The sequence below is a fragment of the Ahaetulla prasina genome, chromosome 1, assembly GCF_028640845.1.
Source record: "Ahaetulla prasina isolate Xishuangbanna chromosome 1, ASM2864084v1, whole genome shotgun sequence".
Lineage (NCBI taxonomy): Eukaryota > Metazoa > Chordata > Lepidosauria > Squamata > Colubridae > Ahaetulla > Ahaetulla prasina.
This window is the reverse complement of record NC_080539.1, coordinates 74,597,668-74,623,388: the sequence shown is the minus strand read 5'-3', so window position 1 is coordinate 74,623,388 and position 25,721 is coordinate 74,597,668. Positions and strand designations below refer to the sequence as shown.

Here is a 25,721-nt window from a genome sequence, read left to right as displayed (position 1 = left end):
CGCTCCTCTTGCCGCCCCTCAACCCCCACACAGCCGGCAGCTCCGCTTCCTCCCTAGGGCACACAGGCGCACACACACGCACACACACAAAAGGCCTTTCCACGCTCGCTCCTCTTGCACGCCTCAACCCCCACAGCCGGCAGCTCCGCTTCCTCCCTAGGGCACACAGGCGCGCACACACACACACAAAAGGCCTTTCACGCTTGCTCCTCTTGCACGCCTCAACCCCCACACAGCCGGCAGCTCCGCTTCCTCCCTAGGGCACACAGGCGCACACACACGCACACACACAAAAGGCCTTTCCACGCTCACTCCTCTTGCACGCCTCAACCCCCACAGCCGGCAGCTCCGCTTCCCTCCCACCTTCCTCCTTGCCAAAGTCCGCGGTGCCCGGCCGTTCGCTGGCTCGCCGCCGCCGCAGGAGATCGGAGGACGGAGGCCAGGCGAACGGGAACAGCCCACGCTCGAAGAGGGAAAGGGAGCGAGTGGGTGGGTGGCTGGGACGAGACCCCACCACAAACACACACACACACGCCCGTGAGATGTCTTGCTTGCATGTCACACACGCACCGCTCGCTGGGAAAAAAAGGATGGATGGATGGATGGAAGTAAGGAAGGAAGGATGGATTGATGGAGGGAGGCGACCGCTTTGAAGCGCACCCCTTCTCCCGCAACTAAGGGGGGGGCCAATGTTTTCCCCAATCCTAGGGTGTGGGGAAACAGTCATTCTTTCTTCCCCCCTAGTCTCTCCCGAGATCGCACTGCAGCGCCCATCATCCCCAGCCGACAATCTGAGCTCGTGCCATCGATGTGGTCCTTGAACTTCCTCCTTGTTTCTAACCCAGCCTAGGATGGCGGCGTGGAGGTGTGGTGGTGGTAAACGGCCAGGAGAAAGCTTTCGCTCTTTTCGAGAGGTCCTCTTGGAAGGCTGCCTTGGAAAGGGAAAGTGGGAGGGGCAGAGATTTCTCCTCAAGGTCCCCTTGGAAGGCTGGGTTGGAAAGGGAAAGTGGGAGGGGCAGAGATTTCTTCCTCGGGTCCTTCTAGAGTCCTTGAGAAACTGATATCATACAAGGTTAATAAATTATACTCCTCCTCCTCATTGATGAGTTTTCATCCTGAAATTGATTGAAACATTGTACCATCATATGCTGCCATAGTATAGTGTTAACAACATCTGTAAAGATGATATATGAGCATGACACTAAGTTTTTTCTATATTTCCCCCTTTATTGAAAAACTTCCATCATGCTTCTTTCTGAAAACAAAGGTCATTATAATATACCTCATTATATATTTGATTTGATGATATTTCAGTTAATAAATACCATTTAAGGTGTTAAGCTTCTTTTCTTTTTCAGCAGCAAAGTGAATTACAACTTTAAAGAACTTTATTACTTTATATTCATTTATTTTAAGTATAGATTTTAGATTTTTAAACAAATATGTTTAGAGCTTTTATATCTTTCAAGTTATTCAAATTATCCCCTCAGCAGGTATATAATGGCATCCAATTCCAATATCATGTTGGGGCTTTTGAGCAAGGGAGGAGGAACGTGAGCACCGCCTTTCGCGCTGGCATTCCGGGATTTCCCTTTGTTTAGAGCTGGGAATCCTCCTTCCCCCTTTTGCACTCCCTCCCTCCCTCCCTCTCTCTCTCTCTCTCTCTCTCTCTCTCTCTCTCACTCACACACACACACACACACATCTAAAGTCGATTGGCACAATGAAAGGCAAAGACCACAATTGTTTTAAGAAAGAAGCTTTAGCAGGGAGGGGGGATGGGAGGGTGTTTTAAGTTTTGGCAAACAGCCAGGCCAACTGTATTGGAGAAGGTCACACAACTGGCCTTAACATTTTAGCTGCTGTCTTTTTCCTCACACTTGGGTTTAATGATATTAGAGACCCTTATTGCCCTGCCAAAAAAAAAAAAAGAGCCACTAGCGTCTATGAAAATTAACCTTCTCTGCCAAGAGACACTGTGCAGGGTATTTTCACTATTGGTGTGCATACAGGCTTAGATTTGTGCTGGGTTCTTAGTGCTTAGAGCACTGACCTTCAGAGGCACCCTGGTCCCTTGGAAGCTAAAGGAGGACTCATTTTCATGCTTGCAGTTGTATTGTCAATTTCTGTGAGACAATGTTGTTGAAGTAACTCACTCACTCATTCATTCATTCATTCATTCCTTGTGTGTCCAATCACACTTAGCCAATAAAAATTCTATTCTATTCTATTCTATTCATTCATTCATTCATTTATTTTGTCAAATACATATTAAATAATTATATAAATATAAGCATGAATTGAATACATAAAAGGAATACAACTAAAGGGAACATTAGGACAGGGACGGTAGGCACGCTGGTGCTCTTATGCACGCCCTTACAGACCTCTTAGGAATGGGGTGAGGTCAATACTAGATAGTCTTTGGTTAAGGCTTTGGGGATTTTGGGAAGAGACCACAGAGTCAGGTAGCACATTCAGGCATTAACAACTCTGTTACTGAAGTCACATTTTCTGCAATCTAGATTGGAGAGGTTCACTTTTAAGTTTGAATCTATTGTGTTCTCGTGTATTGTTGTGGTTGAAGCTGAAGTAGTCATTGATAGGAAGTACATTGTAGCAGATAATTTTATGAGCTATGCTCAGGTCATACCAAAGGCGGCGTAGTTCTAAATTTTCTAAAGCTGGGAATCCTCCTTCCCCCTTTTGCACTTTTATTGTTTTTCGTTCAAATAAATATTCATGTTATTTTACTTGGCTCTATCTTTATTTTTTACATTGACCAGTAGCTGCCTCATTTCCCACCCTCGGCTTATACTCGAGTCAATAGTTTTTCCCAGTTTTTGTGGTAAAATTAGGTGCCTCGGCTTATATTCGGATCGGCTTATACTCGAGTATATACGGTAACTTGAAAGAAAACATCAATTAAATTTTGTTTGTCTTTTTAATAAATCTCTTAAAGGTTTGAAGACCTTTCTTTTTTGTAACATGGCAGGATTAAGATCATGAAAAAGTAACATTTTATCTTCATCCCAGTTTATCTTTTTTAGTTCACAAGCTTTTTGCATATTTTTTTCTCTTCTTTTATCTAATGTTTACAAATCTTGTTACTATATATTTCTTGGTTTTTGCATTTCATTGGACTCAGATGACTCTAAGGATGCATTTTTCCTCTATGTGAAAGCTGTAAATCTGGTAGTTTGTTGTTCAAGTTTGAGGTAGGATCTCCAATTAAATTAGTATTTTCTGTTTTTCCCCCTTTCCTGGTAACTTTAAGTCTCAATAATTTTGTTCCAATCCAATATGTCAGCCAGATCCAATCTAATGTCAGTAATATCTTTTGAGTTTTTCCAATATCAAGCTCATTATTCATAGGGTTTTTATGCTGTCCCGCTCACCCTCACACATACACACATAATGGTGATTTAGTGCCCATTTAGTAATAGTAGTTGAAATCTTAAATTTTTTAAAATGAATAGTTTAATAGAAAATCTAATGCTTAAATGGCATCTCACTGCAAACAGGATGATTTCTAATAAAAAGAAAAAAGAACATATAGATTAAAAATAAATATAGAAAAGAGACAGAATAGAATAGAAAGTAAACCAATTTAGAGAATGATATTGTGAAAAATCAAAGGAAGTGAATGACAGGAAATGACCAGTACTGGAAAGACTATTCCTCTCATATTTGTCATCTTCCCTTATTTAGAATGGAAACCTAGCAAAGCTTTTCTGAAGATGATTTTAAAATCTGAGCATGTTATATTAAGGAAGATTCCTCAATCTATTCCTAAATTGTTTATGATTTTTATCATATTTTTGATACTTTATCAACAGACTCATTTGAGACTGGAAGTAGACTGTAAATTATAAAATATAGTGTAGATTATAATCAGTATAGTTTATAGGTTCTTGCTATTTGTCATCCTGTTCTATTTTGAACTGGTTTTAAGTTTCTAGTTCTTCTACTAAGTCAGCTCTGGATATAAGGACTGTTAAAAGCTAGCAAAAGCTAGAATAAGCCATCCTAGCAATAAGGAATCTAAGAGCAAACCTATAAGATGCTTTTTAAGATTGTGTTAAATTCCACTTAGAGGGACAGCAAGTATCCCTCCACTGTATGGATTAAGTATTATTTCCATCTTTTAGACCAGGGATCTCCAACCTTGGTCCCTTTAAGACTTGTGGACTTCAACTCCCAGAGCAAAGCTGGCCGAGGAACTCTGGGAGTTGAAGTCCACAAGTCTTAAAGGGACCAAGATTGGAGACCCCTGTTTTAGACCATTATTATTTTAATGTGTTTCTTCTAGATACCCAATGGCTCATCTGAAATTATTAGAAAATAGAGGTGGAGCTAGGTATCATCTTTTGTTGATATCTCAGAATGTACCTCTGTATAACTCTCCTAGTGTTTTATGTAGAAATTAAGTAGATTAGGAGGAAAACAATTATTTGCTAACCTGAAGGAATGAATGTCCAAGGAAATGAACAACAGTTCTTGAGCACCATGGGAACTGACAATCCAAGTAATAATGGAACTGCTGCCAGTGGTACTCCAAGAAGAACAGCTCATCAAAACTCGACCCAGGGGAGTCAGAAGAATCAGAATTCCTCCATTTTCTTAAGAAAGATTATCCCATCAGGAAATATTACTGTGCCATACAACATACTCAAAACCTGATTTGAAGTAAACTTGTCTCGCCCAAGAAAATACACTCCATTGTAGCATTTTGTCAAAATGAGTTTGTGCATGCAGGTGCTTAATTTGGACTGTTGTGGACTTCCATTTAAATTCTCCACTCTTTCTTTTAGGTGGAGAACTTCATTTTCTCCAGATTGGAGGAACTTGTGATGATGTTGATGAAGCTGATATTCTTGTGGATGCATCTCTGTCTAAAGTGACGGAGCAATTAACAGAAGGCACCAAGCCTTTATCTAATCCTTCAAGTCCAGGCATTACAGGTAAGTCTTCAATTTTACATTCATATTTTCAGAAGGTATATGTTGTGTCTTGCCCGCCCTCAGAGCAGCCGGGGCCTTCTTACCTGCTCCCGAACACTGAGGAATGTATGCCTCCCGGTCCCAGTCCTGGCTCCATGCCCACACAAACTGCAGAAGGAGAATCTCCCTGCCCCAGCCCTGACTCCATGCCCAGGCAAGCAGTAGACCCTCCCCTCCTCCACAGCATGTGAGCCTGAGGAGGGTTTATTACCAACAGCTGATTGGTGTGACCCTCGCATCAGAAGATTGGATAGGCGGAGGCAACAGAGGGAAGGGAGGGGCAGGCCTTAATGAGTGCTGAGTCATGGAGCCACACCCCATGGCCTATATAAAGGATCTACTTTCTGGCAGTCTCTGAGTCAGGCAAAAGTCGAACTTATCTTGCTGAAGTCACTTACTGGTCTCCTGCCTGCTCTGAGGACTTTGCTAGGACTTTGGGCAGAGCTGCAGAGGCAAGCCTGATTCGGATTTCCCTGACCCAGCTGTCAGCGGAGGAGTGGGACACGACAGTATACTACTGAATTGAAATACAATACAGTACCATTTTAAAGTCATAAATAAGCAATATGCTTTTTCTGGGGGGGGGAGTTACATTGTTCCTGCCTGCTGCAAAAATTCTCATCTGTTTTTATGCGTGTTACTTTTGCAGAAATGTGTTTTCCAAACTAAAGTGAATATTGAAACCTGAACCAGAATGTTCATAGATTGTTTTTCCCAGCGGCAGATGGCTAATCAGTTTTATTTCTAAATGCCAGCTAGGGGCTCTGTAACTTAACATGCATGAAAACATGGTGCCATGAAATAAGTGTGTGTACTTAGTTTTAGTGTAGCTGAACCAAAAGACAAATATTTTAAAAAGCGCTGTAGCTTCTTGTGGAAACTACTGGCTTTTTGTGATTAAATATTTTTAAAAATCTTTTTACTTTCTAATTAAAAAACAGGAGTTGATCTTCTGGTGGACCAGCCATTCTCGCTTGAAACTTTGACATCTTTAGTAGAGCTTACTCGTTTTGAAACGTTGACACCACGATTCTCAGCTACAGTTCCACCATGCTGGGTTGAAGTGCAACAAGAACAGCAACAAAGGCGACATCCACAACACTTGCACCAGCAGCATCACGGAGATGCAGCTCAACATACCCGGACTTGGAAATTGCAAACTGATAGGTAAATCATTTTTGATAGAATATTTCCTCCCTACTTTATTTAAACATTGACTCTCCTGATATCTTGAGTTATAAATGGAATTCCCTAGTAGGAGCCTTCTTTTATATTTATTATTTTTTTAATCCCTGCTTTATTATTATTTTTTATTTTATTTTTTATTTGCATTTATATCCCGCCCTTCTCCGAAGACTCAGGGCGGCTTACACTATGTTAAGCAATAGTCGTCATCCATTTGTATATTATATACAAAGTCAACTTATTGCCCCCAACAATCTGGGTCCTCATTTTACCTACCTTATAAAGGATGGAAGGCTGAGTCAACCTTGGGCCTGGTGGGACTTGAACCTGCAGTAATTGCAAGCAGTTGTGTTAATAACAGACTGTCTTAGCAGTCTGAGCCACCAGAGGCCCTTTTTATAAATAACTCATGCTTTCGAATATACCTAATACTCCTTCCTCTTTCAGTTTTCCCCACAACAACAGTCCTGTGAGGTGAGTTGGACTGAGAGCAGGTCAGAGTCACCCAGCCAGCTTTCATGCCTAAGGTGGGACTAGAACTTGCAGTTTCCTGCTTTCTAGCCTGGTGCCTTAGCCACTAGAATAAACTGGCTCTCATTTGTATTATATTACATATAAAGACTGGAAGTTGATGTGTTCTATAAATTGGTTTTAAATCCAGCATTTTCAGGTGGCCTATATCTATATAGAAGAACAATGACCATTTCAACTCAAAATGTCCTGTCACGTATGCTATCATGTTGCTTTTCATTTTAGAAGTACTTTGAGTTTAAGATACTTTTTAACACTTTCAAAATGATCAGACCATTTTACAGTTAAGCATGCTGTGTAAAACACTTGAAATTGGGCAATTTTAATCAAAATCAGTGCAAATTCAAAATGTTCTATACATTCCTAAAGGTATTTCAACTTGAAAATGTTATTGCATCTTAAGTTATTGAATTAGATAGACTTTAAAAATTAGGTTCTTACTAAAATAGAGAAATGAGAAAGTTGTAAACATTCATATTTTCTTATTGTACACATAAAAATAAATTGGAGCTCTTTTATCTCATTGAACATTACTTTCTTTCTCCATCTTTTTTCTTTGTAGCAACAGCTGGGATGAACATGTCTTTGAACTGGTTTTGCCAAAGGCTTGTATGGTTGGACATGTGGATTTCAAATTTGTTTTGAATTCAAGTATCACAAACATTCCACAGATTCAAGTGACTTTATTGAAAAATAAAGCTCCTGGCTTAGGGAAAGTCAATGGTAAGAAAATAACTGAACAATTTGCTTTCAGTAATATTTATATATTTCAAAATGGCATTATTAAACCATTAGTATTATTTATTTTATTTATTTATTTTATTAGATTTATAAACCGCCCTTCTCCCGAAGGACTCAGGGCGGTGTACAGCCAAGATAAAAAGAGACAATATACAATTAAAAATAAATTAAAAAACTTATTACACAGTGTGGCCGAAATTAAAATAATTAACATCTAAAAACCCCAGTTAAAACTAAAAATTTAAAATTATAAACTAAACAATTAAGAAAGCCCCGCACGAACAAACAAGTATGTTTTCAGTTCGCGGCGAAAAGTCCGAAGGTCAGGTATTTGTCGTAAACCAGGGGGAAGTTCGTTCCAAAGAGTAGGGGCCCCCACAGAGAAGGATCTTCCCCTGGGGGCCGCCAGCCGACATTGTCTGGCGGACGGCACCCTGAGAAGGCCCTCTCTATGGGAGCGTACGGGTCGGTGGGAGGCATGAGGTAACAGCAGGCGGTCCCGTAAGTACCCAGGTCCCAAGCCATGGAGCGCTTTAAAGGTGGTAACCAAAACCTTGAAATGCACCGAAGGCAACAGGAAGCCAGTGCAGTCTGCGCAGGAGAGATGTCACATGGGAGCTACGTGAGACTCCCTCTATCACCCGCGCAGCTGCATTCTGGACCAACTGAAGCCTCCGAGTGCATCTCAAGGGGAGCCCCATGTAGAGAGCATTGCAATAATCCAGGCGGGAGGTAACAAGAGCATGAGTGACTGTGCATAGGGCATCCCGATCAAGGAAGGGGCGCAACTGGCGAACCAGGTGAACCTGGTGAAAGGCTCTCCTGGAGACGGCCGCCACATGATCTTCAAGCGACAGCCGTGCATCCAGGAGAACACCCAAGTTGCGCACTCCCTCCTTTGGGGCCAATAACTCGCCCCCAACAGTCAGCTGCGGTTGCAGCTGACTGTATCGGGGTGCCGGCATCCACAGCCACTCCGTCTTGGAGGGATTGAGCTTGAGCCTGTACAGTAGCTTGAACATGTTAAAGCAATGTCAAATGAAATGAAATATAATGGGTGAATAATGTTCCATGGTGAACAGTTCAGAAAGTAGTAGGTATCGCTGCATGCCAAAATGAGATAGTATCTCCTTCAATAAATATTTTTGCTTGTTTTAAGAATGAGGAAATGCTATAAGTGCTAATTTTGATTTTTGATACTTTTTCCTTGTGTTGCAGGAATTCATTTCAGTTCTATTTTTAAACAATCCTTTTTTATTTTCGTTTTATTAGCATTTTACAGATAAGATATATTTGTCTTGATACTATTTAAGTAACCAAGAATATTGTGAAACTTAAGATTTGAGGATAATGTGGCAATTCCCATTTCTCAGATTTAACACTTTGCTAATAATTGCCCCACACTCTATCAATATCATAATAGCATTGGTGATCATATTAATAGTAATTAAATCTATTTTAATTTTTACCCTTGCCCTGCTTCATTCTTAAGGTGTAGGTCTTGATGTATCACTCAAAAGCCAAGAAATTCCAAGCACCAATTGTTTCAAGGTTCATGATAGTTTTAAAATATTTAAGAATATTTCTATAATGCATCCATAACATATTATGTAATAAAACTATGGTCCAAAAGAGATTGTGCTAATTAAAAAATCTGAAAGTGTTTTTTCTTATGTATTTGTTCCCCAGAAGCAGCTGTAGATAGACAGATAACTTTTCCTCTGTCGCCAGCTCATCATGAAATGGAAAGAAATGGAAAATCAGGGTTGGACGATTTGAATGAAGAAATGCAAAACATGGATGTAGAAGAGTCACAGTGTAAGTTTTGCTGAAATACAACATTCTTTTAAATAGTTTGCCACTTTGCTTCTGTGTTCCATTAGTAGTTTCTGCTAGTGCTTGTTTTAAGAATGAGGAAATGCTATAAGTGCTAATTTTGATTTTTGATACTTTTTCCTTGTGTTGCAGGAATTCATTTCAGTTCTATTTTTAAACAATCCTTTTTTATTTTCGTTTTATTAGCATTTTACAGATAAGATATATTTGTCTTGATACTATTTAAGTAACCAAGAATATTGTGAAACTTAAGATTTGAGGATAATGTGGCAATTCCCATTTCTCAGATTTAACACTTTGCTAATAATTGCCCCACACTCTATCAATATCATAATAGCATTGGTGATCATATTAATAGTAATTAAATCTATTTTAATTTTTACCCTTGCCCTGCTTCATTCTTAAGGTGTAGGTCTTGATGTATCACTCAAAAGCCAAGAAATTCCAAGCACCAATTGTTTCAAGGTTCATGATAGTTTTAAAATATTTAAGAATATTTCTATAATGCATCCATAACATATTATGTAATAAAACTATGGTCCAAAAGAGATTGTGCTAATTAAAAAATCTGAAAGTGTTTTTTCTTATGTATTTGTTCCCCAGAAGCAGCTGTAGATAGACAGATAACTTTTCCTCTGTCGCCAGCTCATCATGAAATGGAAAGAAATGGAAAATCAGGGTTGGACGATTTGAATGAAGAAATGCAAAACATGGATGTAGAAGAGTCACAGTGTAAGTTTTGCTGAAATACAACATTCTTTTAAATAGTTTGCCACTTTGCTTCTGTGTTCCATTAGTAGTTTCTGCTAGTGCTTGTTTTTACTAATTGAAAAAGGAATGGTTTTAGGTCCTGGGTGCATGTTACATTGTTATTTGAGATGTTTGTTTGCTAAGATATTTGTTTATTTAATTAATTTATTGTGTCATATTGTTCTTTGGTTTTAACCCTGTAGTCACCATTTAGAATTACAATTGCGAGAACAGTGGCTGTATAAATTATATAAATCATAATTAAGTAACTAAATAAACTTAGTTTCTCTTATCCTGGAATCCTGCTTATTACTGGTTTTACTGACTAAAATCTGCTTTACCTCATTCATTCAAATATGAATGAATTTATTAGAATGAACTTATTACTGTACATTCATTCTGATAATCATAGTTGGTAATCAAATACTGGAATTTCAGAAAGTCTTCTATAAACAATTCATCCAAATGTTACTATTTGCCAGAAAGAACCATCAGAAATTACTGTAACTCAGAAAATCAAAAGAATGGAACTGTCTTATTGGTTCCTTGAAAACAATCTGGGAAGGGTCAAATTGCAAATGCCACTCCCACTGAAAGGAATACAAATCCTGATAAATTGCTACCTAATCACAAAAAACCAGTGCAACAATAATGAAGTTCTAGAAATAAAGTTTTCACATACTGTCCTGTAGGTTTATATTTCCTTATACTGATGCATGGAGAATTTCTGTTATTTAGTGGTATAACAATTTGGATTTCTAGTTAGAGGAGAGAATGGATGAAGCCATCCACTTCTTTTAAATGGATAGATTTTAAAATCTCATTAGATAGAAAAGCAAAATGAGCCAAGAGTTGGCTTTTCAAGAATATACCCTACTTTCAGTGTTACTATTTGCCAGAAAGAACCATCAGAAATTACTGTAACTCAGAAAATCAAAAGAATGGAACTGTCTTATTGGTTCCTTGAAAACAATCTGGGAAGGGTCAAATTGCAAATGCCACTCCCACTGAAAGGAATACAAATCCTGATAAATTGCTACATAATCACAAAAAACCAGTGCAACAATAATGAAGTTCTAGAAATAAAGTTTTCACATACTGTCCTGTAGGTTTATATTTCCTTATACTGATGCATGGAGAATTTCTGTTACTTAGTGGTATAACAATTTGGATTTCTAGTTAGAGGAGAGAATGGATGAAGCCATCCACTTCTTTTAAATGCTAATGTTCCAGGGAGATCTTAGTTTATCCTAATTTTAAAATAAATTAATGAACATTGGAATAAACTGAATGCGTAGCTCTTAAATATAATCATGGAGGCATTATAAATTGAATATAAGGCCACTTGGTATGCTAGCATTGGAGACAACAAATGTGTTAATTTTATAGTTGGTGTAAGAGAAGTAACTTTCTAAAAACATTAGGCTCGTGAATGATAAATTTAAAAGTGAAATCTGACAGAGCATAACATTCCATACTACAATCATGGAAGTACTGAAGACAGTTCTGTTTATAATGAATTGTTCAAAGAAAAAATAGAAATGAATACTTTTCTTTTAAATGGATAGATTTTAAAAATCTCATTAGATAGAAAAGCAAAATGAGCCAAGAGTTGGCTTTTCAAGAATATACCCTACTTTCAGTGTTACTATTTTAAAAGAATTATTTTATATATATAAAGTTGTTTGCTTTGATCGGTGTAATCTTACTTTTTTTATACCTTTTTAAAGGCCTTCGGCTATGTCCCTTTTTAGAGGATCATAAAGAAGATATTTTGTGTGGACCTGTATGGTTGGCTACTGGACTTGATTTATCCGGACATGCTGGAATGTTGACACTCACAAGTCCAAAGCTTGTAAAAGGTAATACTCTTGGCAGAATATTTTGGGGAACAAAATCTAAAATGTGTGTGTGTGTTTTTTTAATGATTAGATACAGACCTGATATTTAGAATTGATTCCTGACGTTTAAAATGTGAATATTTTTCTGGTAAAAAGTTGGCTGATAATGTTTCTACTGTAAGCATGTATAACAAGTTTTCAAGAATTAATTTATTTTCCTTATGTCTTTTTTATTCTAGGCATGGCAGGTGGCAAATACCGTTCATTTTTAATCCATGTGAAAGCTGTGAATGACAGAGTAACCGAGGAAATCTGCAATGGAGGAATCTGGCCTGTTTTAAGGATACCATCTCTGAAACCTCAAAATAACAAGGGACATTCACTTGCATCACTTTTAGCAAAAGTTGCAGCAGGCAAGGTATTTAAATGATATATAAACAAAGAATGGTCAAAATTATTTTCCTTTAATCGGTCACCTAAGGTCATCTTGTTAGAATTGAAGTGTTGGGTGGTGTAATGACAATGTAGATATATAATTAATATAAGATTGATAATACTAGGAGTAAAATGGTTGTGTGTGAAATTTACCTGGTGAACTATCCATTAGCAAAACCATAGAATCAAGTAGTCTTGGAACTGGAAAATACCATGGAAGTCACTTAATCCAAATACTTGCTCAGGGCAACATCCACTGGATTCCATTGACAAATACCATTCAGCCTCTGTTTGAATATCTCTGCAAAGGAGAATTTGTCCTATTTCCAGTCACATAGTCAGAAAGAACCAGTACTTTTAATCCTTTGGCTAAATGTATCCAAACCCTATAATCATGCCTCATGAGGCTTGGATTTCAGATCCTTCATCGTGTTGAAAATCCTCTGAATTTGTTTCAGTTTGTCACCATTAGTTTTGAATTGTTATGTCCAGAACTAGATATAGAGTTCCATATATGGTCTAAGGCAGAAGTCTCCAACCTTGGCAACTTTAAGATTTGTGCAAAGCTGGCTGAGGAATTCTGGGAGTTGAAGTCCACAAGTCTTAAAGTTGCCAAGATTGGAGACCCCTGGTTTAAGGGATAGTGGGATAGCTACTTGTCCTGATCTTATTTATATACTCCAAAATAGAGTTATCCATAATCAAAATTAACCACAGCTCTAACCTCCATACAGCAATACTTTAATGTATAATAGAAGTTTCAAACTAAACAATCCTGGCTATTCAGGAAGAAGATAGGAGACAAATGCAGGAGCCTGTTGCAGTCTGTTCACAACACACTAACATGACATACAAATATTATCATTATACTTTTCAGAATCTGATATTCCTGATAATATTTTTAACTGCTGAACCTAGTTTAAAATGATATGCAAGCCTAACATGTAGGACATGGAACAATTTTTGATAATACCACTGTATTGTTTTCTAGTCATTTCCCCTTATGTAGTTGATAAAATAAGCAAAATACTAATTTTTCTCTCTCTCTCTCCCTTTCTCCTCCTTTAATTTTTGATAGTTATATCTTCATGCTTGCATTATTAAGAACATTGTAATGTATAATATGCTTACATATTGAGAAACATAGAACTTATATATTGATGTTTCAAATTTTTGTATAATGGAAGATTTTAAATTCTGAGAAAATGTTTTTTGGTATAAGTAAATTTCATACTCTGGCAAAATGAAAAATATGTGTATGCATGCAGAGTATGACTTTTCAAATACATGAGTTGTTATTTTTTAAAACAGGACAAGTCTTCTAATAAAGCAGAAACCAGTACTTCCTCACGGAAATCTGACAACCTACGAGGATGTGATTTGCTGCAAGAAGTCTCTGTAACGATTAGAAGATTTAAAAAAACATCTATTTCAAAGGAAAGGTTAGTTGGTTATCAGTGAGTATATTTCATAAATACATTTTTAAACATGCATTAAAAAAGAATGTAGGTTAATGGATTATTGACATTATTATATTGAACTACTTTGTATCTCAAACAACAATATATAAGACACGCTAACTATATTGAATATAAAAATAAAGATTTAATTTTTAACTGTTTAATTTAGATTTAATTAAAATAATTTAAAATATATGGCAAAACTGAATTAGAACAAAACTTTTTTCCCCTCAAGTCAGATTTGACAACTATACTTACATGTCCATGCAGTTTTACAGACAACATTTTTAACAGTTGTTTGCTGGTGCCTTTCTACAGCTGAGACAGAGTGACTGACTCAAAATCACCCAGTTGGCTTTTATGCTTAAAGCAGGACTAAAAATCAGAATGTTCTGCTCCTAGTCCAGCACCTTAATTACCAAACTGGCTAATCCTACAGGTGGTGCTTGACTTATGACCAAAATGGGGTACAAAATTTCCATTGTTAAGCAAGACAGTTAAGTGAATTGTGCCCCGTTTTAGGACATTTTTTTGCCAGTAAATTACAATACATTGCAGTTGTTAATTAAATCATGTGATTGTTAAATGAAATTGGCTTTTCCCCATTGACTTTGCTTGTTGGAAGCCAGCTGGAAAGGTTACAAATAGTGATGACACTTGACCCTGAGAGACGTGGCAGCTGTCATTAAATACATGCCAGTTGTCAAGTGCCTGAACTTTGATCACATGAGGATACTGCAATAGTTGTAAGTGTAAAAACCATAAGTCATCAGTCATTTTTTTCAATGCCGTTATAATTTTGAGCAATTACAAAAGGAAAGGCTGTAAATTGAGGACTAGCTGTATAGTAGAACCGTTTGATGAAAACAGAACCTTTACAAAATTAAGCATTTGTAAAATAGTAAACAGAAAAAATATACTTAAGATTTTCTACCCTAGCTTCTTTTCCCCGTTGAACTAGAAGACAAAGTTAATGACCATAGTCATCTTCAAGTTACAAGTAGTCTTCAACTTATGGCCGCAGTTGGGATCAGAATTTCAGTTACTAAGCAGTGTACTAACTTCACTAAGTAAAGTAAGAATACTAAGTAAAGTGAGATGTCAGTTGCTTAACAATTGCAATACCAGCACTCCTGGCTACCATCACCCAAGAATTATGGGTTGGTAAGTTGAGGAAGTGCCATAGGGGTGGGAAAGGCTTGATGTGTAGGCAGGTGAGTTGGGGTGCTGCAATTTGGTGCAAAACCACAGCTGCCCCTCAAAGCCTTAGCTTCCCCACCTAGCCTAGCTGTGTTTATGATGCAGGCTGTAGCAACTCCCCCGACCCACGTAGGGCAGATTTGCATCCCCCATGCAGTCATAAGTACAGGTGAGCTGCCAACTTTGATCCTGTGACACCCAGGGACATTGCAAAAGCTGTAACTTTGGGCATAGATCGTAAGTCCATTTTTCCAGCATCATCATAATTACGATTGCTGAACAAATGGTTGTAAGTTGAGCATTACCTGTATCTAATCAAGAGTGGTTTCAGCAGGTTGTTTAAAAAAATGGATTTCTATAACAAGACAAAATTTTGAATTTCAAATCAAAGAGATAAAAAGCAGTTTTAAGACTTTTTAAACCCACATTAGAGAGAAACCCTAAGCTTCTTTTCTTCCTTCTTGAAAAACCTTAGCATTGCTATAATAAAAAGCAAGAATAGTTTATCCCCAGTTCACTGATTAACTTCTTTCTTTCTTGTTGTATATTATTTCTTTTCTAGAGTTCAGAGGTGTGCCATGTTACAGTTTTCGGAATTTCATGAAAGACTTCTTAACAGCCTTTGCAAAAAGTCAGAAGATGGAGTTGTGACAGAACATGCTCAAAGTCTTGTATTAGATATCCTGTGTTGGCTAGCAGGAGTTCAATCTAATGGACCAGGGAGGTAAAAATAAATAAATAAATACATACATACATAAATAAATAACTAAACAAACAAACAAGCAAGCAAGCAAGCTCCTTAACAAATTTCTTACCTTTGTTAGAAGTGTACTCAAAAGTAACGATTGAGTTGTAAAGTCTGCTTTTGTTTTTAATGTTTCAGTTCAAGAGAAACAAATGAGAGCTTGTTGTCTAAAACAAGGATGTGTCTTTTCCACATAATTCGAGTATGCTTCTTTGAAGCCGGGCGAAGCATAGCACATAAATGTGCACGATTTCTAGCTCTTTGCATAAGGTAATAATGTTACTTGTTTTTTTCAGCTTAAAGTTTTCTTTTAGTTGAATATTCAACTAACATGATGTAAAATATGTTAACAGATGATCTTTTATAGAGAAAATTAACATTTTGTAGCTCAATCCTGTGTCTATGTGGGAGCCATTTCCAGCAAATTTAGTATTTCTAGCAGATGGAAATTGGATTGCACATTGATTAAGACCTTTCTCTGCTGAGACCTGTGGATGTAAAAAAAACAACTAATATAAAAATGTTTGCCAATGAACAAAATAAAATATTAAAATAAAACTGATTATATATTTTTGTAGTAATGGGAAATTCGAACCAAGTCAACAAGGATTTAGCTCGGTCCTTCTGAAAGCTTTACTTGGCAATATATCTTATTTACCTGCAGCTGCAACTGGAGGTAAGATTAAGGTTTTTGTTTTTGGAATCAAATTTGATTTCTTCTGATCCTTTCTACCTGTTTTTCCTCGTTTGATATTCTTTTCTGTCTTAATACTAATCTTTCGTTTTACTTACTCAATTCTACTGTGTGTATCTGTTAATGTTATAAACATACACCCAGAGTAATATAACCTAGGAATACTGCCTGAACAGGTATCAATGCAAACTTACCACAATCTGATTAATGGAATATTTTATTGAATGTCCCAAAGGTGCTTTTTCAGGAGGCGGTTGGACTTTCTTTTTTCTTTGAAGACGTTTTGTTTCTCATCCAAGAAGCTTCTTCAGCTCTGACTGAATGGTGGAGAATGGAAGGATTTATATTCCTTGCAGACAGCTGGTCATTTGCATTGTTTTAGAGAGTCATTAAGGACACTTGGAGGTTTAACTGTGTCATCAGGGTCACCTGAGTAGTGCAAGTGGGTGTGGAGCCTTCTTGGCTGCAGGATGTTTTCTGCTCCATGTCCCTTCACCGTTGAAGACAGGAGCAGACTATTGGGAGAAGTCTACGTTGTCTGCATCTCAAACTGAAGTGCAAATGGTTCTTTTAGTCTGCAGTTGTTCTGGAAATCCATTCATACTCACACACCATTCGAAGGGTGTTCATCCCAAAGTGCATAGCTAAAACTCTATGGAAATTCTCAGTCATCCAGGTCATGGTTGTCCCAAAGGTGCTTTTTCAGAAGGCAACTGGACTTACTTTCTTTGTTTTTTGTTTTTGAAAAGATGTTTCTTTAAAAGAATGCAAATGACCAGCTGTCTGCAAGGGATATAAATCCTTTCATTTCCCATCATCCAATCAGAGCTGAAGAAGCTTCTTGGATGAGAAGCGAAACATCTTCAAAGAAAAAAGAAAGAAAGTCCAATTGCCTCCTGAAAAAGCACCTCTGGGACAGCCATGACCTAGATGACTGAGAATGTCCATAGAATTTTATTGAATGGATTTTTTAGGTGTCTGTAAACATATAGTTAAAGATTGCTTTTCTATCTACTTAATGCTGAACATCTATATTTGTTCCTTTTAGGTTCTGTGTATTGGTATTTTGTTTTGCTGAATTATGTAAAGGATGAAGATTTAGCTGGCTGCAGTACTACTTGTGCTTCCCTGTTAACTGCAGTCTCTAGACAATTACAGGACCGATTAACACCCATGGAAGCACTCCTTCAAACAAGGTAACAAGGGAAAAACTGCATCACTTTTTGTTCATTCATTCAATTGCTAAGGTTACCCACTTATCAGCAACCATGGGTGCTTATAAAGGATTAAAATGAAATAATATCAGTCAGTTAAGAACAATAATAAAACAGCTATGGAAGTGGGGGAGACACAACAGAATTGTCAGAAGTGGCATCATCACATAATCAGAATGAATTGGGCAGTCTCTAAATTTGATAAATAAAAATAAAACAATGTCCTAACTCAATGCCTATGTTACCAGCCAGCTATTTAAGGCTTTCTTAAAGGATAGGTCTGTGGTCATAAGGGCCTTGGATGGAATTGCTGTTTCAAAAGGCAATGCAATGACATGAAAGGTCTATCTCATGGGTATGACATTGTTTAATATACAGTCGCTTGAAGTATGTGTGCATTGCCAGGTCCTTACAGGACAGGCAGAGATTATTGGAAGATGCAATTCTGCAAATACACAGATCTTGTACCACAGGCTTATTTAAGGACAACCAGCATCTTTGCTGATACACCAAAGTCCACTAGTAACTAATGAACTGTAGCTTGCAAAGAAGAGGTATTAACATGAGGCATTCAATGTATTACATGTACCAAGCAACACCCAAAACTGCTACATTTTGGACCCCTTGTGGCGAACTTTTTAAACTCATACTTTTTAGTACTTATTCTTTGTGCTTGAAATGAGTAATATTAGGCATGTTGTTTTGTGTTTGCATTGTTGTTAAATAACAGTTTGCTGAATATACTTGATGCTAATGGCAGTTTCTTGTTTCTTAAAATGCTAAAGCTTTGAGAAAAATACAGTATTTAATAGTATTGTTGATTCATATCCTTAAAGCTATATATATTCGATTGATTTTATCCCATTAACCAAATTCTTCACATCGCCTAGTATCTGCATTACATTTTTTTTCAGGTATGGATTATATAGTTCACCTTTTGATCCAGTGCTCTTTGATTTGGAAATGAGTGGTTCTTCTTGTAAGAATATATATAATAGCAGCATTGGCGTTCAGTCAGATGAAATTGATTTATCTGATGTTCTCTCAGGTAAGCCCAAGTATCCACTTGTAACTGTGAGTCGAAAGGCTTTTTAAAGTCAGTATTGTTTGCCTTTGGCAACAACATGGTTATATAATCTTCATGTTACAATTTGTCATTGAAGAAAATCAATCTCCTCAAAACAGGCTGAACTTTGTTTTCAACAGAGTTGCATTGCCACAAGGAAATGGTTATTTCTTCAGATTAGATTAGCCTTTGAGGTAGGTCAGTGTGGGATACAGAATCTGTAAGGACATCTGGAGCTCTGTTAGTACAGGATATAATAACCAAATCTTGAAAACTTGACAAAGTTCCTTTGTCTCTCATTTTATACCCAAGATAATCTAGGCAAGGCAATTTTGAGTTTCTTTAGGAATTCTTCTTGAGGTTCTCTAGGAATATGTATATTTTTTTTTTATGTCAGTAAAAATGTCAGTATAACAATTTTGAATATTCTGAGATCAGAACAAACAGTTGGTGGCATTGTTCTGAATGTTCTGATCAGAGGAAGCAATTTTAAAATTAATATTTGGAATTTCCCAAGGGAAACAAATTTTGTTTTTTATATCGGAACAAAAGTTGCTTTGAACTTGATTCCAATGGAACATTCTGAGAGACTGTTGAGTTTCATCTTGAAACAAAACCTGTTTTGTGCAAATCCCTGGTTGCAGCATTCTTAAAAACAGAATGAGGTTAGGACTATAGGAAAATTGGAGGCGATTCTTTCCCCTCCATTTTTAGAGAAAGCTTGAGCTGAATCCCAGTTCATTCTTTGAAAAAAAAATCCTTGATAAATTTGGTTTTGACCAATCATGCAAATAGGTATGTTAAATTGTTTTAAAATTTTGACTCTAAAGGGTCCAATTGTGCATGGAAGTCATTTTAGCTGTTAAAGAGAGTAGGAGTTGCTGATTTTTCTATGGTGGTACTTTCTGCTATGGTTTCTTTGTGTTTTCATGCCATATGAGTTGCACTGAGATATGGAAGAAGCGAGGATTGAGATTTACAAGTCATATGTTTCTCTCATATGTGTTAATTACATACATAGTTTTTTTTGTTTGGATTGGGTACTTAGTCATTCATCTTTTCTTCTCTCCCCCCTCATTTTACATGCATGATAGCAATAAAAATCAGAAGTTATTTCTAGTTATAATACGAGTAAACTGAATTATATTATTTTTTCCCCCCCAATTCAGGGAATGGAAAAATCAGTAATTGTACAGCCGCCGAAGGTAGTTTTACTTCCCTCACTGGACTTTTAGAAGTTGAACCTCTACACTTTACTTGTGTTTCAACTAGTGATGGAACAAGAATAGAAAGGGACGATGCAAGTACGTTTACTGGTATATATATATTTTATTACTTTTTTCTATGTACTCCAAACTGTATTAGTAATCTAATATAATCTTTCCAATAAGAACGTTATGATAAATTTGAGTTATTAATTGTTAAACAAAGGATATTAACACATTGTAATTAATCACATAATTCAATGTTTAATTTAATGATGAGAAAAATCTGACTGCCTTAGAAACTGATATTTTAATTTTCCTATTTGCACCATGAATGTTGAATCAAAGTTCCATTAAAAATTAGATCGTTTGCGACTTTTTTTTTCCTTTTGAGATTGATTTTTTGCTCATTACCCAAACTGTACTGTTTTCAAGATAATACTTTGTGTCTTGCTTTTCTTCATACATGTCTTCTTCTTTTGTTTCTTTGTTTCATGCCAGTGAGTACCTTTGGGGTTACCCCAGCAGTTGGAGGCCTCTCATCTGGGACAGTAGGGGAAGCCTCGACAGCCCTGAGTTCAGCAGCCCAGGTAGCTTTGCAGTCTCTCTCTCATGCAATGGCCTCAGCCGAGCAGCAGCTCCAGGTGCTTCAAGAGAAACAGCAGCAGCTTTTGAAGCTTCAGCAACAGGTTGGAGGCCATCTCTTTCATGATGTCTCTAAACTTCAAAAGCTGAGAGAATGGTTCCCTTAATTGCAGAACATCTCTCTCTGTTTGTGAGAGAGAAAGGAAGGGAAAAATAAATCGGGCATAACTATCAAAAGTACATCTTTAGAAACAGGTTAGAATGTAACAAGCATTCTGACCTTAAAAGTGCACATGGGCTTTTTATTGGTGCAGAAAAACCTCTCTTATATATGTTATTGTTCCATTTTCAAAAAAAAACCCACCTTATTTTGGATTATGAAAAAAATGTGAAAAGACAGAAAATGTACTTGGATTTCTTTCAACAGAAACAAATAGGTTGCTGTTTGATTAAGAGCCTTAAAAACAGAAACTTCTTTTCATTGCACTTAAGAAAAGCTAGAGCTGTATTCTATTCCTTCTAAAGTGTATGTTTAACTCCAGTCCATCTTAACCATTCTAATCTGTGCTTGTCAAGCTCCAAACTCGAGAGATCTTCCGTTAGCAAATTTCAGTTTTAACGTCTTCAGAAAACCCTTCGCATCCGAAGCAACCTGGATGAAGCATTTAAATTTACATTAATTTTATGATATCTGTGTTGACTTAGATCATATGGTGCAATGACATACTTTTGTATTTAATACATTTTTGTAATACACGTTCCTACACTGAGTAGTCCGTTAAAATGGAACTTCCCTGAATATGCAAATTTGTTTTTTAAAAATGTTTTTAATATAAAAGAACCATCACACATTGTATAAGAATTTCAGGGTGTATTCACAGTGGAAGGATATACATCTGTTGTCCCATAATGGGTTCCTAAATGTTTACAAATGTGTGAACTAAGGACTTTGATTAAATTTAGATTTAAGCTTTCAGTCTCATGCATTCTTAGATATAATATTCTATTGAATGTAGTTATACTAAATATATTTAACACAATTGGGCTGCACTGGACAACTTCAGCTTGCATGGTTTATGCAACAGGTTATCTCTAAGGGACAAGTTCAGTAAAAAAAAAATTAGGTGAGTCTTGAAGTGTTCTACTTTCATTTCTTGCACTGTTGTTCACTTTTTTGTGCTCCTTTTTGCATTCTTTTGGTAAAAACCTTTGGTGTGTGAAATGAAAGCTGAAGCTATTTGCTTTTTTGTTTGTTTTGTTCATGCTGCTTATTGCTAATGCTTTTAATTGCTATTGCCTTCACGGGCAGCACCAGCCTACAGTACATATGCTGCTTTTATTTCCCCTGCAGAAAGCAAAGCTGGAAGCCAAACTACATCAGACAACAGCAGCAGCTGCTGCAGCAGCAGCATCAGCAGTTGGTCCTGTTCACAACTCTGTGCCTTCCAACTCAGTAGCAGCCCCAGGGTTCTTCATTCATCCGTCGGATGTCATCCCACCCACTCCTAAAACAACCCCCCTGTTCATGACTCCGCCTCTTACACCACCTAATGAGGCAGTTTCTGCTGTTATCAATGCAGAGCTTGCACAGCTTTTTCCGGGTTCAGTCATTGATCCTCCTCCAGTTAACCTTTCTGCACACAACAAAAATGCACACAAGTCCAAAACGGTAACTAAAGAAAAAGAAAAAAAAGAAAGAAAAAGAGCTTTCATAAAATTCCAATCTAACAATCATTAATGACAGGAACTATTTTGACTGCTTGGTAGTTTGCCTTTTATCTAAGTGTTGAGAGTATATTTTGACAGGGAGTTTTGTTAAAACCTCTTATATAATAGCCCCAAATCTATTAAACCTACATTCCATAAAAGGAAGCTAGTGCAAATAGCTTGTTAATGCTTTGAACTTTTCTATTGGTATGCTTAAAAACTAATCCGTATATAGTATGAGTGATCAGTTTTTCAACCTTGAGTTTTCGGTCTACTCTTTTTTACTTTTGCATTTGCAGTAGCAAGTGACTAATACCAAATACAATATATTTATATATTGATCAGGTGTTGTTTTTTTTCAGAATCCACTTGGAACTGGCCTTGCTCTTGCAATATCTCACGCTTCACATTTTCTTCAGCCACCTCCTCATCAGTCTATCATTATAGAGCGAATGCATTCAGGTAAAATAGTAGTTTGTAGGTTAATTCTTTCTATGTTAATTTGATTTGAATAGCTAATATAATAACTAGATTCCAAAGCTGATACAGTGGTAGCTTGGTACTCAACTGCTTCAAAACTGACACATTTTGACACAAAAATGTTGTCCTCGGTACTCATCATTTGTTTGGTACTGGATGTGATGCAAAAGGAAGTGGGGGATAGTTGTAGAGGGCTGATAGGAAGTCGGCCATGCTGGGAAGGTTGCTGCAAAAGGAAGCAGAGGACAGCTATAGAGGCCGAACAGGAAGTCAGCCATACTGGGAAGGTCACCGATATTAAAAAAAAAGGGACAGATAGGAAGTTCTTCCTGGCCAAAACAAAGAGTCATGTGGTAAGTCACATGGTTTGTTTGGTACTCATTCTCCCAGAACCAATTAAGGACAAGTACTGAAGTACCACTTTTTAAGTATGACCAAGGCCCAAAGAGTGATTTTGGGATTCTTATATTTAAATTCCAGTTGGTGCTTTATAACAAATTGATTTGTCTATTTCCGTCAATTTCAGAAATTTGTTATGTAGCCTAGAAGCTGCTTAAAAATCCATAGAGTTGTATAATAAATCACGTTTCTATGTTTTATTGTACAACTCTGGATTAGAGTTATACAGAAACTCTGTTTCTGTAGGTGCAAGTCAGTATTTTTTTGTTTTAGCTGAAAAGATTTGTACATTAAACGTAGAGATGTATGTTAAAAAGTGAGAAGGGAATTGTGTGAGCCACTTCCCCACCAATTTTGAAATAATTGTTAAATAATTTAGTAATTCTTCAAATAAGGAGAAGAGGGATTGGGAGTGTAGTTAAGGTTTACATTACATTTAAAAACATTATTCCTGATTCAGGTTTATAAGGTTGACTTTGACACCTCTCTGGCTATAGTTTGAGCTGAACTAAAAGACACAGGCATTTGGGTAAAAAAAAACTATCAATGTCTCAACCATAAATTCCTGAATAATCTGTACTGCGCCAGCAGTAACTAAACTGTAAATATTTCTTTGTTAAAATTAAATATTTTTGGCAACATGGGTTCTGTTTGTTAAGTTGTGGGCCATGACTTCCTTTCTGGTAAAGGCAGACTGAGATCATTGTATCAATATTTCATCAAGACTATTTCTGTTCAAAGGTGCAAGGAGATTTGTGACATTAGACTTTGGTAGACCCATCTTATTGACAGATGTGTTGATTCCAACTTGCGGGGATTTGGCTTCCTTATCGATTGATATTTGGACACTGGGTGAAGAAGTTGATGGAAGAAGGCTAGTTGTTGCTACAGATATTAGCACCCATTCTCTTATTCTGCACGATTTAATACCGCCACCAGTTTGCAGATTCATGAAGGTAAACATTCTGTCAATAAAAATAATATATTTTAATGAATATATACTTCAGTATGGTAAATGTTCTTCAAAATAAGTAATGCTCAGTTTTACAATATATTTTCTATTTTTAAAGAATGAAGTGACATGGAAAGGCTGCATATCTTCTGTTTCAGATTACAGTCATTGGTCGCTATGGAAGTACAAATGCTAGAGCCAAAATTCCTTTAGGATTTTACTATGGACATACGTACATCTTGCCTTTAGAGAGCGAGCTGAAGATTATGCATGATCCTTTGCGAGGTGAAGTTGAATCTGCAAACCAGCCAGAAATTGATCAACATTTAGCTATGATGATTGCACTGCAGGAAGATATACAGTGCAGGTAAAATGCAATGTTTTGTTTTTGTTGTGTTGTTTTGTTGATGTTGATGTGCTAGTGAAATAATGCAAAATGTCAGACCTGTTTAAAACACTGTTATTTAACTGTGTATAAGTATAAATATGTTTGTTTCCTGGGATCTTTATTAATAATGTATGTATGTATAATTATTACTTTTTTTCCTTACTCCATTACAGATATAATTTAGCTTGCCATAGACTTGAAACACTTCTGCAAAGTATTGACCTTCCACCGCTGAACAGTGCTAACAATGCTCAGTATTTTTTACGCAAGCCAGATAAGGCAGTGGAGGAAGACAGTCGAGTATTTTCTGCTTATCAGGATTGCATTCAGCTACAGCTTCAATTGAATTTGGCTCATCATGCCGTACAAAGGCTCAGAGTAGCTCTAGGAGCAAGCAGGAAGATCCTGAAAGAACAGAGTGATCCTAAAGAACTAATTCAGATGTCCTCTACAGAACAGTTGCGCACAATTATCCGATATCTGTTGGATACTTTACTTAGTTTACTCCATTCTTCCAATGGTTGGTAACTCAATTAATTTTATTAATAAAATAACAAACTTGTTAACTGATTGTCAATGTTGAAATTATATGTGTTAGTGTCATTGGGGATTTTGAGGCTTTGTAGAATGTTCCAGATTAAATGAATGATGCAAAGGAGTAAGAGAGTAAGACTATAAAAAGCATAAAACTAAGGTTAATCTGAAAACTTCAGCAGCTGTGTCTCTTAATTTTCTAAATTTACAGGAACTGGAGATTTGTTTAACTTGTCAGAAGGTTGCAAAGGGTCATCACATGACCACAGAACATTGCAGCTATCATAAATATGTCAGTTGCCAATTTCCAAATTTTGGTCATGTGAAAAAAAATTTTTCAGTGCCTTCAACTTCAAACAGTCACTGAACAAATGACTACTGTAAAACAAAGGACTATCTGTAAAGTTTGACCATGAAAATTTGTGATAATAGTCATTTCATAGAGAGAATAGGTTTATAAACTACTCAAAACAAAAATAATGGATTGCATTAAGAACTGATCTATTGCAAGAAATTATTTCAAGTTGCCATCATTTTTAATAACATCTTGATATTTAGAATACCTTCCAATTTATGATATATAAATATATGGGATTTGATGGTGTAGCATCTTTAACTGGGAAATGGCCTAAATTTTATTCACAGACAGGGCTCTTGTTATAAATCATTCAAAAGGCTTCCAGATAATTTGCAGTAATGCAGAATTAATTAAAATGTAAAAAATAAAAATAAATGTAAAGGACCACATTTAAAAAAAAGCATATTTCCTT

General features: G+C 36.7%; 1 protein-coding gene across 2 annotated transcripts in view; it reads left to right on the top strand.

The window, feature by feature from the left end:
- Positions 1–25,721, top strand: part of BIRC6 (baculoviral IAP repeat containing 6) — a 183,436-nt gene that overhangs the window by 38,685 nt on the left and 119,030 nt on the right. Inside the window, exons 11-29 of one of the 2 annotated variants that reach the window (XM_058164248.1) lie at positions 4,815–4,964; positions 5,945–6,170; positions 7,282–7,442; positions 9,150–9,278; positions 11,777–11,908; positions 12,127–12,305; positions 13,634–13,764; positions 15,545–15,706; positions 15,866–15,997; positions 16,306–16,403; positions 17,470–17,617; positions 18,550–18,683; positions 19,871–20,005; positions 20,408–20,595; positions 21,843–22,160; positions 22,561–22,660; positions 23,819–24,033; positions 24,188–24,396; positions 24,591–24,937. In XM_058164248.1, the coding sequence (XP_058020231.1) occupies positions 4,815–4,964; positions 5,945–6,170; positions 7,282–7,442; positions 9,150–9,278; positions 11,777–11,908; positions 12,127–12,305; positions 13,634–13,764; positions 15,545–15,706; positions 15,866–15,997; positions 16,306–16,403; positions 17,470–17,617; positions 18,550–18,683; positions 19,871–20,005; positions 20,408–20,595; positions 21,843–22,160; positions 22,561–22,660; positions 23,819–24,033; positions 24,188–24,396; positions 24,591–24,937 (3,294 nt within the window). Of the gene's footprint in view, positions 1–4,814; positions 4,965–5,944; positions 6,171–7,281; positions 7,443–9,149; positions 9,279–11,776; positions 11,909–12,126; positions 12,306–13,633; positions 13,765–15,544; positions 15,707–15,865; positions 15,998–16,305; positions 16,404–17,469; positions 17,618–18,549; positions 18,684–19,870; positions 20,018–20,407; positions 20,596–21,842; positions 22,161–22,560; positions 22,661–23,818; positions 24,034–24,187; positions 24,397–24,590; positions 24,938–25,721 lie in introns of both variants that reach the window. The other variant, XM_058164240.1, reaches the window with a different exon arrangement.